Source organism: Opisthocomus hoazin, chromosome 6, assembly GCF_030867145.1.
Source record: "Opisthocomus hoazin isolate bOpiHoa1 chromosome 6, bOpiHoa1.hap1, whole genome shotgun sequence".
Classification (NCBI taxonomy): domain Eukaryota; kingdom Metazoa; phylum Chordata; class Aves; order Opisthocomiformes; family Opisthocomidae; genus Opisthocomus; species Opisthocomus hoazin.
The window spans coordinates 33,284,486-33,298,773 of record NC_134419.1 but is presented as its reverse complement, the minus strand read 5'-3'; the positions used below and the strand labels follow the sequence as shown (position 1 = coordinate 33,298,773).

The 14,288-nt window shown below is 41.3% G+C and overlaps 1 protein-coding gene across 17 annotated transcripts in view; it reads right to left on the bottom strand.

Moving 5' to 3' along the window:
• Positions 1 to 14,288, bottom strand: part of RC3H1 (ring finger and CCCH-type domains 1) — a 75,882-nt gene that overhangs the window by 50,175 nt on the left and 11,419 nt on the right. For 14 of the 17 annotated variants that reach the window (XM_075422633.1, XM_075422639.1, XM_075422642.1 and 11 more), the window contains one exon: positions 2,818 to 3,183. In XM_075422633.1, the coding sequence (XP_075278748.1) occupies positions 2,818 to 3,048 (231 nt within the window). In that variant the 5' untranslated portion in view covers positions 3,049 to 3,183. Of the gene's footprint in view, positions 1 to 2,817; positions 3,184 to 6,134; positions 6,324 to 7,554; positions 7,571 to 9,130; positions 9,237 to 14,288 lie in introns of those variants that run through there. The other 3 variants (XM_075422634.1, XM_075422637.1, XM_075422636.1) reach the window with 3 other exon arrangements.

Here is a 14,288-nt window from a genome sequence, read left to right as displayed (position 1 = left end):
AGCCAACCAACATGACTTGCCCTGGAATCCCATCCTTGCTGCCAGTCACAGCAGAATTGGTTTGTTTCTTCAAACTGCCTGGTCTCCTCCTCTGCCTCCAGCAAAAAAGCGCTTAACACGTATAATGTGTGAACTTCTCACAAGCCTCCCCAATGGGAAAAGCACAAACTGTTCTTGTCCCCCTCAGATAAAAGCTTTAATTGTGTTGTATTATTTCCTCCTAAGATGAAACCTGTTTTTTGGAATTTATAATTTTAAAATGAAGTACTACACGTCTCCATGGACTCAGGTTAAAGGCGTACAGGGATTTGTTGGAGATTTGAGGCTGTAAATGACACATACACCCTCCTGTAGCTAAATCAAGAAGTGGAACAAGGAAATGGGCTTTGTTTCATTAAAGTTGTTAATACTACTCGTGCTCCGTGAGCTGACTTGCTGCTCACAGATCATTTTTGCTGATGTGTACCAAAGAGAGCCCACCTTCTTAATGGACAGAGTTTAAAATGACTGTATTTTCTCTAAAATACTTTTTTTTTTTTTTCTGTCCTCCGCCAAGCAGTCTTCTGTAAAAAGATTTAAAAAATGGCTTTAGAGAGTAGTGCAAAACAGCAACTGTCTCCCTGTCCTTTACAGCAGTGTACTTATTTTCTAGTACTCCACAGCCTGGTAAACATTACAACAGATGCCAGGAAAGGAAAGCAGAGAGAGGACGGTGATTCTTGCTGAACGCTGACTTCATTCACATGCTCACTGAAACTAGGAGCTGTTGGGGGAGGTGGTGCAAATTTCTGTCAAGGGGAAAGTTTGTCAGTAATAAAAACCCAGCTAAGATCACCGAGTACTGTTTAGACATCAGAACTCCGCGAGCAGCTTACATGCAGGTCTGAGTAGCAAATGAGGAAGGGAATACTGTCTCTTTTGGTGGCATGTGCAGCTTTAAGGCCACGATGAAACAAGGTCCTATAAATATTAATCACATAAAAATTTAAGATACAGAAAGGAACACAAAAATTACGTCATTAGCTCAAAGTCTGAGCCCAGAGTTCAGAGCTCTCTCAAGACAAACACAATACTATCGTAACACCAGTCTTCCTTCTTCATGCATCATGCACATACGGATGAGGAAATTCTGGTCTGCTAACTAGCAAAACCAGAATAAAATTCCCAATTACCTGTAACAGAGACAGGGTGATTTTCCATCTCATTCCAGAGGATCTTGTTTTTACGGAAATTTTAAATCAGGCAAAGATCAAGTTAAAGCTATCGCATCGCTTCTCACAAACCTTAACAAATGCACACAAAACAACCAAAGAAAATGCAGGAGGAAAAAGACATTTATCATAAATGCAGGCATTTGGATACAGCTGGAACTATTCTAGAAACTCCAGAGAGGAAGGAAAAACATATAAGGGAGAAAGAGAATTACAATATTTATTTATGGCACCACCCACAGATTTCACACTGCTTGGAAGCTCTTCAAAGACAGCAGTATACGCATATCACAGAAATGGAAGCACTCAGTCTCATCGCCTTCTCCTGCAGAGCAGGATGAGTCACTTTGCACAGCCAGAAACACAACTCAATTTTAAAACTTCTGGTATAACTTCTATGCCACACACCACAAAAGAACAACAACAAATTAGCCGTATTACTTGATAAACCCAACAGAAAAAGAAGCGACATAAGCACATCTGGATCTCTAGGTCCCAGCACCTAGTAAAAAGCATTGTAAGAGCATCTTTCTTTCTTCCACATTTTTTAAAGTTTCTCCAACACACAGCTCTTTCCTGTTCCCTGAACTATAGATCTCACTGAATTATCTGCTGCCTTCAATGCCACTGAGCCGAGCCACCGAAGCAGAACAAAGGAAACCAATAACCCCTCTGTGATAACTGCATCCCATCTACTTTTTTGTTCCTCACCTGCAAGTTAGACATGATTTTCCCTCCTCTCCTCAAGTCCACAATCCTGTCCAGCCTTGGGAGGTATGGGTCACAGGAAACTACCAGTGATCTAACCATGATAAGCTTATGCCAATTTAAGTCTGCTCTGCAGCTGAACAGGGTGATCCTGCTTTCCACACATCCCTGCTCCTTTCCTCAGGCTGCCATCAGTACCAGTGCCGCTGGAGTACTCATCCCCATCAGACCACCAGTTCAGCTGACCTCACAACTACCTTCTCCAGCAGAAAGGGGAGTCTCGGGCAGGCTCCCCACATTCACCTATATGAGCCTAGACTAGCATATCAGCTCAGGAAGTTACATTTCCCAAGCAGAGTTTCAAATTAAACATAAGGCAGTAGTATAAAGGCTGCTACCAGAGCTGTCTGTCCCACTTCCCTTGCCCTCTGCTCCTGCTTTCGGGACAACTGATCACAAGTCCGTCGGGTGAATACGGTAAAGCAAGTAACCTACCACAGAACAACAGCTTCCCGCCAGATAAGCTCACTGACCCAAGTTCATCTTTTCAGCAGAGCATGGCGAGACACGAGTTAGGGAATAAGGAAGGGAACAGAATCAACTCATTCTGGTGACAGCCCACGGTTGCACTAAATTAGATGTAACACAAAATCACAGTCACTGACTGGCAGAATGCAGATTTGAGCTGTTGTTCCAGGCACCTCTACTACAGCATCTCAAAGGTTTGGTGCCTGTATTCATAAAAGTGAGTCTAGAAAAAGGTAGACATGTACGCTACACACCATTAACACAGTCATATTCTTTATTCATGACTTGTCCTCCTAAAAGAAAGGAACAAAACAACATAGAAACAGATTTTTAAAACTTTTTTTAAAGAAAAAAAAGAAAGCACTGATACCTGAGCACCCACTAGCTGCAGCAAGGCTGAGTTCACAGGAAGGAGTTCAATGTCTGTATTGATAGTGGTCTGGTCAAAAGGGCATGCCTTACGGTGGAGCTTGTTGAGGCACATCTTGCAGACCGTGTGGCCGCAACCCAAGCTGATGGGCTTCCGGATTGTTTCGTCGAAAGTCTGTGTGCAAATTGGGCAGGACAGAAAATCCGTCCATTGTGGAGCTTGTACAGGCATTGCTTCAGGAGTTAATTGACAAGACAAAAATCTAAAGCACAGATTCCACTGGAATCAAAATCTTTGAAAAAAGCCTGTTTGTTTTTATATATCTTCTGTAAGAACAGACAGTCAGCACATAGTGTGAAACATAACCTAAAAGAAAACAGAAACAGAAAGTTAGCATTCCCTACTGGAAAAGGCATGGGAAATCCTTTGTGCTAGGTAAATATCCCTTGTGGAGGTATAGCTGAACTAGAGGTGCAGTTCTGACATTAAACAGGGGACTGAGTCATGACTTGCTTTAATTCCAGCTAGTCTCTGGCACTGGAAAAGCCACTTAAAACTGTCTCTGCTGTTTTGCAGCTCAAAAAAAAGAAAGAATCAACTTAGTTATCTTTTTGACATTATAAGACTAATTAGCTTTTAGTTTTTATGTTCTCTTTTTTCTCTACAAATGAACCGATTAACATCAACTAGATTTGAATTAAAAAAACCCAATTTTGAAGGGCTATTGTGCTTATTCCACTAAACCAATGTTTTATGGTATTCATTGTGAGCTTTAAATAATTTTGCTTAGACAAGGCTTCATCCAAAACCTCTATCGCAAGCAAGCTTTCTTCTGAGTTCAGTGAGGTCTGGATTGGCACACAACGACTCCACGGAAACATTTGAGCTGCCACAGCCTTGAGAAGAAATGGATGATGGTTCAGGGTACAGTCAGACACCGCCTGCATGCAATACAGCTCACGCTCATCGCTAGGTAATACTACACACTGCTACTCCAGCACCTTCACAAGAGCTAGTCTGCACAGAGCTGCATGGTGCCACGCGGGCTTATCCGGTCACATCTCCGCTACCCCAGGAATCTCCGTGTATTACTGGGTATAATTCAGCATCAATAACATGCCCTCAGTCTGCCACCAAGCAGCTCCATCCTTTAAAAGCAGACAGAAAATTTCTAGCAGTAATTTTGGACTGGAAGAGTGAAAACAGTTTCCCCAGGACCCTTTTCTAGCCCTGATTTATATCATCCATTGCCTACCTAGAGATTATATTGACAGAGAAAGTAACGTCTTTAATGCATTGAGAAATAACACAAACACGACAGAGGAGAAACTAGGAAGTCTTTATTACTTGGCACTTTTGAATCAAAATGCTAAGAAGATCAAATGTTACTAATTATAAGGGAAGATAAGACATCTCTTTGGGACAAAAAAAAAGGCAAAACTCCACATGTGAGGAGAAATAAAAGAGTAGACAAATGAAATGATGTAAAAAGAATCATTATCAAAAGCAAAATGGGTAATAAAAAAAATTCTGATGTCTGGCTTGCTTTCTATCACCAATGAAGTTAGAAAAAAACAAACAGTAGTGGAGGTCACAGATTTATTACCAAACATTTTTTTCCAAGCAGCAAAACAACAACAAAAAAACCCCACCCCAACCACCCAGATGTGTTGGTTTCTCTTTCCCACACACCACTGGCTTAGGTTTCACACCGAGGAGTGTGCACTCACTTGCTAATACCTGTTCAGACAGAAATTTCTTACATAAGCAAAACACCAACATTTTATCAAATATTAGCTTAAAAAACAACCTCAACATTAAAATTATAATCTCAATTCTAAGCACAGGCAAAGAGAGAAACTTCAAGTTAGGACTTGTGCAATTCAGAATCAAAGCGCTTTAGAACAGCAGCACAAATCTAATGCTAAAACAGAGACTCTGAAAAGCCTCAGGCTTTTGTTCCAACATTTAATGCAATGTTGTTCGCAGTCAACGTCATTTTGCCAAGACAAACAATGGAAGAGTTCGTAGTTAAGCTTTTAGCCATGTTTTAGCAAAGAAACATTAAAGCTTAGCTCTAAAGCTAATGAAAAAAATTACTTCTACCTTCCAAAGCCAACACACAATGCCACATAGCCACTGTTTAACAGCCAACAGGGAATCAATAAGAAATCAATGCTACCCGGACAGGATGGTACTGAGGAAGAGGCACTGCGTGTGGTTAACCCTAACACCACCACTGCACAACTAGAAGATCTGCCAAGGTTGTTCAAGGTCCTGTCCCTCCCCCCCTCACTTACCTCTTTAATAGCAAATCAATATTTTTTTCATCTTGTCAGCAGACATCCAAATCATTCCCATTACTACTGTATCATCATAACCCAAAGGAAAACATTTATACTTGTTAAGTTACTTGATTGAGCTAACTGCCTAAAACATCCACAAAATTTACTTCCAAGCCTCCCCACCTTATCTATTTTTCCAAGTAAATGTCGGTATCAAGTATCCCAGCTAGAATCATTCTTTGTAAACCAAACCTGTAACAGAAATTACCTTGAAACTTCACAAAAATCTTTCTGCAAAGGGCAGCATACAGCTTGATAAATCTATTGTACATATTGCTGTGCTATGAAGTAAGATGTGAGGTTCAAAATTTAAGAGCTGAATCATACTGCTTCCTTTACCACGCTGGAATTAAAATACCCACCACCAATTTCCCAGACACATCCACAATTCAGAAACAGTTTGAACAGTCTGTTTGAAACATTGATTACTAACCAAGCATTATGGAGAAGAGCATTTTCTTACTAACTGATCAAATCTAAAACCAGAAGCCAGTATGAAGCTACACCATCTGTACTAAAAAGTAGATGTGGACGTGGAGACTCCACCATCCCAGGCTATGAACTGGAAAAAAGGAGTTGAACACAACTTTAACGTGAGTTAACTAATTAAAAAAAGACATGTTGTTTCTACCTGTACCTCTGGCCACTCCAGTCAACTGGCATGATCAAATAGGTCATATTTATTTACAATCTCAACAGCTGAAAAGAAGTTTGGGGAGTCTGGGCAGGGAGGGAGTAATTAGCAGCATCCCTGATCCCTTATCAAGACAGGTCTCAAAAGGCTGGAGAACAACGGAAGCAAAGCTCACACACAAGCACAACTCTCAGAAGGGTCCTAATGAGCCCAAGCCTGGCACCAAACCGCCAGAATAAAAGGGTACGCCACACATGAATGGAAAACCCACAGCCCAGACTGCGGATACGCATCACTGGAACGGCATGTTTCACCGGTGGGTGACAGTTCCCCCTTACCCGTGATGGACTTCTCTCCTACCCCTCATTTCACCAGACTCTGCAGCGCTTGTGGACGCGTACGGGTGCCTGAACGCCAGAGAAATGCCACGGACAGCACCGACAACAGAAAATACTGCTGGGAGAAATCTCAGGAAATCATCTATTTCAGCACAGCCTAACTGCTGAAACAGATGGCTAACTGGCTTGATCCAGCCAACCTTTTCCCCACAGGAGAAAAGAATAGCTGCTTGCGCAACAAACCCTAATAAATCTCCCAAGCAGATCAGCACAGAACTGTGGAATTCCTCCAGTCCCGCGTAAGACAGGAACGGCATCACAGGGACTGACAGTTCACGAGCTGCGTGCTTACAGGCTGGCACCAAACCAAGCACTGCTGCTGCCACCACAGCTTTCCACATACACGGCCCAGTTTTCCTGCTGGATCTTCAATCTTCAGACAAGGAAACCGAGCAAAGCGCTGAGGTACAACATCAATCTCTCCCAGGCACAAAACTTACAGATGGAGTATACACATAAAGAAGTGAAGTTGGGAAAGATACACGCCTTTTCGCAGGGTTTGCGACTTGCTATGACCTTGGAAATAACTGGAAACAAAATATTCTCTAACTTCAAAGAGCTACTTTAAACAAGAGAGATTACAAGTGCTAATAAAATGATGAAAATAAGACAGTTTCATTATCACAGACAGCTACTGGAACCATCACCACCACAGAAAGAGAACACTTCCTTGTACAGATAAAGTAGGAAAAGCATATTCACACTTTCATGGTACAACACTTTTTTTTAAAGTGTTTCTCTCCAGCATTATGCCAGAGAATGCAAACATTTATAAAAGACATGCCCATTTAAATAAAATCCCCCTCTCCATAATGTCACAACATTTTTAGCCCAGCCTCTCAATTCACTACGCATTTCACACTTTTCACAACATTTAAATACACACACACACTTCTCTGTGCACGGCTGAGGAAAATAAAGATATGCCAAAACCCAAGAAAACAAACAACTAAAAAGACACATCCACAGTACGTAAACTGGAAAATAAGAAGCTGTAATGAAGAATGAAGATGCCCTGAGACACAGACCTTAAACACTACATTGGCACCAGATTTATTTCATTATTTCTGAGTTTTAAAATACAAAATACCTGTATGCAAGTCTTGTCCCCCTGCTTAGCCCTGGATGAGCTGCTCTTAATCCACAGCTAGAACCACCTGAAAAACCTTCTCTCTTCTGGGCCCTCCCCCACCCCCCAAAAAATCCTTGAAATTCCATCCTTCAACCCAGACTAGAAATGTCATGCTGTAATCAGATCAGTGACCCGTCTCCTCTGGGATCCTGCCAGTGCTTCAGAGAAAGACAGGATCACGCTATAAACCACCGGGACAACTGCTTGATAATTTATTACATTCCTTACTCTCCTGGACCACAACGCAGAGGGGTAACGCAGTCTCCTGTCCAAGCCATGTGATGTCCATGATGGCCAGAGCCTTCCACACATAGCCAGCAAGCTTTGCAGAATTAGCCCTCGAGAATGAGATGTTTTTAAACTGCAGAACACTTTGTACCAATATGCACTGGCATCAAGTTTTGCATATGATGACATACAGAACACTTCTGCTTTCTGTTAAAATTAAAATCCCTTTAAATTAACTGCTCTCTCCGAGTCTTTCAGCACAGGTACCAAGCATACACCGACTTCTCTCACACACATGTTACTTGGCCCTAACGTGTACTAGCACAGACGTATCATGTGCTGCTTCGTCATGCACAAGTTATCACCGCTCTTTCCCAGCAGCAGTCCACAGTAAGTCATGTTACAGTTTAGGGCAGATGACTCAGCACACCTACGGGGCACCCGCCGCTCAGTTTCTGTATACACAGCTCTTGACAGCACTACTGCTCCCCCGTTTTTACATAACTCTCTACAGCATTTCACTATGCTTTTCGTAACACAAGCAACATCATCATCATCTTAACATTTGAGGATCAAAACTCTGAAGAATAGTTATTTTTCTTGTCTGTTTTTATCTTAGCCCTGAAGCCATTTCATTTTTGCTGAGTCTTACTCCGGAGTAAAACGAGCAGAACTTCCTGCAGCAGTGAACAGTGCACATGTAAGTAAGCCTATCGAGTGCAAAGCTTAACGCTAAAGCAGCTCCTCGCTGCCAAAACAAACTCTGGCTTGCCAGCCGGTCTGCTCACGCAAATACAGCTCTTGGCTAATCTGTAATTTAATCTAATAAAGAAAATAGCATTTTATTAATTCTTTTAAAGACTTCTACTCCCTGGTAGCAACATAAAAATTGCTGAGAAAGAGTCATCTAGTCATAGATGCAGTTCTCTCTCATGTGGCACTGGTTCTGTGATACATTAACTACTTGAAAACCACTCTGACACACAAGATTAAAAATAAACCAACCACCTAAAGAAATTAACAGATAATAGTAAAACAATTCCTATCTAAACAGGATTGGATTACCAGATACCCATGGTGCAATCCTATCTGACAACTGGACCCCTCCATACTTGCCTAGTGCCATGCAGACACCGCCAAGTTCCACCAGTGCTTCACAGGACCTATTTCAGTAAAGAAGTTTTCCACTCCAGCATGCTCTATGTAATAAACAGCATTTCTGAGAAGACTGAAGTATCTTCCCTCTCTTTCCTGAGGAGAAGTGCAGGACCTAATACTTTATGAAGTCCTGAAATTCATTTTAGGGAAAAACTGACCTGATAACTCCTGGGAAACCCTGAGCTGCCCAAAGTAATGGGTTGTTTATAGAGCCTAAAGACTTTCTTCTCAAAAGTCACACCGAAGCCACGCGCAGACATCCCCCCCCCCCCCCCAATACTGCCAACTTCACGCTTCACAGAAAAGGATAAATCAAGCCGTGTTTTCCATATCCAGTTACACAGAAAAGCCTCTGAAAAAAATTAAAACCAGAGAGAATACCCATGCCTGACCAGGGTAGGTAGAACAAACTTCTTACCTCTGCCTGGGGACCTCCATGAACAACACCAACACAACAAGCCCAGAATGGTATTTGCGACAGACTGAGATTCTTTTTCCCCTCCTGTTTGCTGCGTGAAGCTTCGCCGTACACTGCCAACTGATGGCAAGCGCCCCACTTCCTCATTCCTCCTCCGCGCATGCCTGCTTGCCTGCACGCTCCCCAACACCGATGAACGCTGCCCAAAGGACAGAGCTCTGCAACAGAAGAATTCCCACCCAACAGCAAACCCTGGAAGTTTGTGGGCAACACATGTTCCCGCCCTTCTTTCAATGCTACACAAACACCAACAGGCTTCAGAGGCCATATCATGTGCCTCTTTAAAAGGGGGGGGGGGGGAAGAGGAAATCATGAACACCATCAAAATTGTCCCAAACTCACTGAAGCTCATTTAAATCAGATTCAAATTTTCTTTCTTTTATCCTCAGTAATTTTTATTTCAACTGTGAAAACACAAGAAGAAGTTTATCTACTTTCATGTAAAAGTCTCTTATTTGGTAGTCTGTAAAAGTACCTTAGGTAAAGGGGGCCAGTCAAGGATAAGATGTTACCCCTCATTTGAAACTTCCTGGCTTGTAACAACACACAGGAAACAGAAAAACCCCACCAACATCACAACTCTACCACAGTACCTCCCAGCAACATCACAACTCTACCCCAGTACCTCCCCAACAGAGGATCTAAAAGCAATTTCCAATGATTTAAGCTTCGCAACATCCTGTGAGGCAAGAGCTAATGCCTTACTACAGAACGGAAAACTGTTGAATAAAGTTATTTATTTAGTGTTTCACAGGAAAATAAAGAAAAGGAATGAAATCAAATATATCATTTTCCTGACCTCTTATTCTCACTCAACATCCAGTCACTAGTCTTGCACCATCAGGGTCACGAACACAAGAAGACAACACGGATGTAGAGGAAGCTTAAACCTCCCTGCTCATAAACCCCAAAACACACAACCTGCACACGGCTCAAATAGTAAATTTTCAGGGAAGACATACATGACTAACTTCATAATTTCTGGTTTATATTATACATCCCTTACAGCTTATTTAAAAGACAGGGGAAGTGACCAACTCTTAATAGTAAATGGTTTCATAATCTCTTACCTAGGAAAATTTTTCTAGCAATTGTACAGACTCCCAAGCCCACAGATGATTAAGTCTAGGGAGTTAACAGCAGACAAGCATGTCTAGAACATATTCCCTTCATTTCAAATTAAGAATTCTTGAATTTGTCAATGCAAGTGACTATAATAATAACACAACTATTAAACAGCAAGGAGAACCAAACAGATTACCAAAAGAAAGACAGAAGGCACTTAAGAGTATCCACTGCAGTTTTCAGAAGAGACACCTTGGTTCAACCGGTCAAATACTCAGCAGCTATGAATCCCGCTTTCAAGGAGGCAAGCAAATTACCTGCTTTTCCCAGAAGCACGTACATGTTTGACCAGTTGGCTTCTGAACACACAAAAACCCAAAAGTATTGCACCAAGCACACATTTGAAATCTAGAGGTAATGATCAAGCAATTAATGTGCCCCTAAAGGATTATATTCTGACATCACTGAGTCTGAGGCCTTTTCTAAGTAACTGGGGAAGAGAACAATTCCTTATCATCAGGTTAAAATTTGCATCCAGGAGGACTAATCTCTCCTATGTCATTTCTCAGAGTCTATACAAGAGCCTATATTGCAAAAAATATATATTTTAAAAAAACAACCCAACTTACAGATTTGCTAGTGATTGCTGTCAGATCATCAATGAAAGAAAGCATAGTAAAGATAAACTGGACAAGCTTGTGAAAGTCTTCAGATTTGAAGGTGCAGACATACACTACCTCTTGGTGTCAGGTAGAGAAGCCACTACCCTTCGTTACCCATCCCTTTCTAAAATGTTCCAGATTAACTGGTTGCAGAGTTGCTCCCTGGTTGAAGCTAGCAGTTTTAAATGTAGATTTTTAATAAACACAGGCAGAAATGTGGGTGGACAGCAGTTACACAGCCAATACTACCCTGTAATTGAAACAGGGCAAAAACTCAGCCACACAAACAGCTCATCTGAAATAAAAATCTAAGTAGTAGTAAACTTCAAGAAGAGCAAGCAATGGGAAGCAGGTAGTGATCTGGAGACTGCGAACACTTCAGCTGCATGAATACAGCTGAAATAAAAGGAATCTTTGAGTCCTCATGTGCTGAAGGAAAACATTTTTTTTTTGCAATACACCTTTTAGTGATCTGAAGTATCAAAAGTATCATAGCAGTAGTAACATTGACATCTGCTAATGAGAAAACGTATTAATGATCAAAATCACTTCAACCAGTACCATGCTTTTTCACGCAGGAATAATCGAGTTACCTGACTACTACTATAGGTGCTCGGTAAATGAGAAGTGAAGTTAGGCAAGGAGCGGGGGGAAGACCTTGTTGCCACTGCTATGCCTTTATCATTTCTCAGACTGAGATAAGTAGAGATGAATCGTTTAGTTAAGACCTAGCTCAATTCAGTGAAAGAGCAAGCACAAAGAAACAACCTAATAAAAAAAATAGAAAGTGTTGCTCGTCACCCACTCTCCAGTAAGAGCTTATCTTACAACCTGATTCAGCAGCTGTAATTCTGCTCCCACGTCAGCGACACTACAGCTACAATAATGCCATCACTGCAATGTGAAAGATCGAGAGATGACAGACAAGGGGAGAATTAAAGTCTGGCTGGAGACACTGGTCAAAAATTGTCCAAAAATGCTCTCCAACCTACAATACAACCTTCAGCAATTCATCCCACCCCAAACTTTCATAAAAGAAACACTCTCTCTGAAAAGACAAAAAAAGAAATAATCCAGAAATGCCAAAGCCAGATCTTTTTGGGTCCTCTGTGTGCATGTGCATGCTTTTTTGTAATGTACTGTGAAAATATTACTGAAAATATTTCTTTAATAGACTTACATGGCCAGAACTGTGCAACAGCCTGAAGTTCTTCCCCACATGTTCAAGAGTTCGCATCACACTACCAATTCTCCCAAAAAATTGTTTTCAAACTACCTACTAGATTTACCCCCCCCCCCCCCAAACTCATATATCCAAAATTCCTGGTGCAATAGTAAGGAAATGCTGAAATATACCGTAAGAGCAGTATTAACCAAATACACCTGCTACTGCCACGCATAGGAAAGAAGAGGGTTCTATTGCAATGAGACACTGAAAGTAAAATCCCATTTCACACAGACCTTCACAGGCCTTCAGAAAACAAGTATTTTAAGTGTCCATTTGAAAACTTTGTCTCAGAACTTCCTCTTTAGTGGGTGTCGTGCATTCCCCTACCTCCCTTTTAATTTCTTTGATTTGGAGGTGGTTTTTTTCTTGCCACTTAGGAGATGCTGCACCCACTTTAAAAACAGATGTCAAACAGCTTCATGTTAATAACTGTTGACACAACAGTAGTCTCTAATAAAGCTCCAGTTATTCTATTTACCTTCAAAGCAATTTATTTTGGAAGACTGCACTTAAACATCAAAAAGATCTTTTAATAAAAGCAGAAAGTCATCCAAGAGCAGTGAACATAACTAATGAATTTTTAAACAAAACTACTGATGTAGTTGCTCGTCTGCCTGTTTTTTAATTCATTAGTTCATTTTAAACATATTATAATCACAAGAAAGGTTCTCTTCTTACATGTTGTATACAAAACAATCTCTGGTCTGCTGTGTTGTTATTCCATAAGGCAATGGAGCATCTAGTTTGCTGGCACATATTTCATCATAGCAGGAGTTCACAACGACAAAAAAATTTTTTCACCTCCTGAGCCTTATTACAATTCTATACCCTGTTACACCTTCCTCTCAAAGAATGAGACAGAATTATTAAACTATATGAGCTTCAAGAATTCAGCTCCTCTACTTCAGGCACCTGTTCAGTCAACCACGTGATATCATTTCTGCATTAGTAAGAAACTGTATGGGACCATCAACTTCAGAGAAAAGAAGCACATTTGAAAACAGTTGTCAAAACACTGTTCTGCTTACCACAACACTGCAGTCCTAACAACCGCTTCCAAAACGTGGAGGTAAGCAGACTGAGCAGTTGCTAATAGAAGGTAACAGGTTTCCCTCACTTCTCTCCCAGATCACAGCTTTAGTCTAGCTCCGCTCATCCTGCCTGGAACTAAAACCAGAACTGTTAAAAGATTAGTGAAAACACCTGAATTGTAAACAAAGACCAAATCATAGCTGCTACCTACAACTGTAATACTCCAGGCGAGCTTTAACACCGCAGCAACAGACTCTCATCTCTACTAAGACAACAGGTAATAGCCTGCACTGCTTACCACAAGTTAGCAGGGGTTAACCACCTTGTCCTTGTGAGGACTGAAACATCCAGATCTAAGTTTTAGCTCTACCACCAACGAAGACAGATAACGAAACTTTACCTGTCTGGCATTTTCAGTGCTGTTTCATGCACAACTTAGAGGGGCAAGTCAGAACTGCTTCTCAGACAGGCAGCACTGCCCTCCCCAGTACTCTTGCCCCAACTCCAGATCTGACGGGTGTCATCTACACCAGGGACCTAAGCCTGTCAAAACCAAATCCCTTTCCTTCCCACATTAGCTTCTAACAGGCTCCAAAAGCTGTTCCAGATCTGTTAAATGGTCAAGCAGTCCTACAAGCATAAGGGAAAGAGCAGGGGAAGCACAGAAGGCGGAAATTTCAAGTCTCTTTTACCATCAACACAGGTTTATCAAGTTCTTAAGTGTAGTTTCATGAGCAGCTTATTTTGGCACAACCAGGGCAACGCAGATTTTTAAGTATGTCTCGATTAATGGAAGCCATCTCTAAAGTATTGGCTGAGTTTTAACTACACATTTAAATGCTGTTAAGCAATCCTAACAATGAGGATGACTAGACTAACAGTTTGGCATGCTGAGAGTAGGTGAAATGGAAGAAAGAACTTATGCAGCAACAACCCATAGAATTGTTCCTTTATACTAAATCCACCTAAATTTCTTCCATGCTTCAAAAATAATGCTTCAGAGCAAGATTTAACCAATGTTTCTTGACAGTGCAAGTCATGCAAATACAGCCAAAACTATCCTTTCAGCTCATTATGGTGATAGCACTGAACGAAGTGGTATCTAAAGATG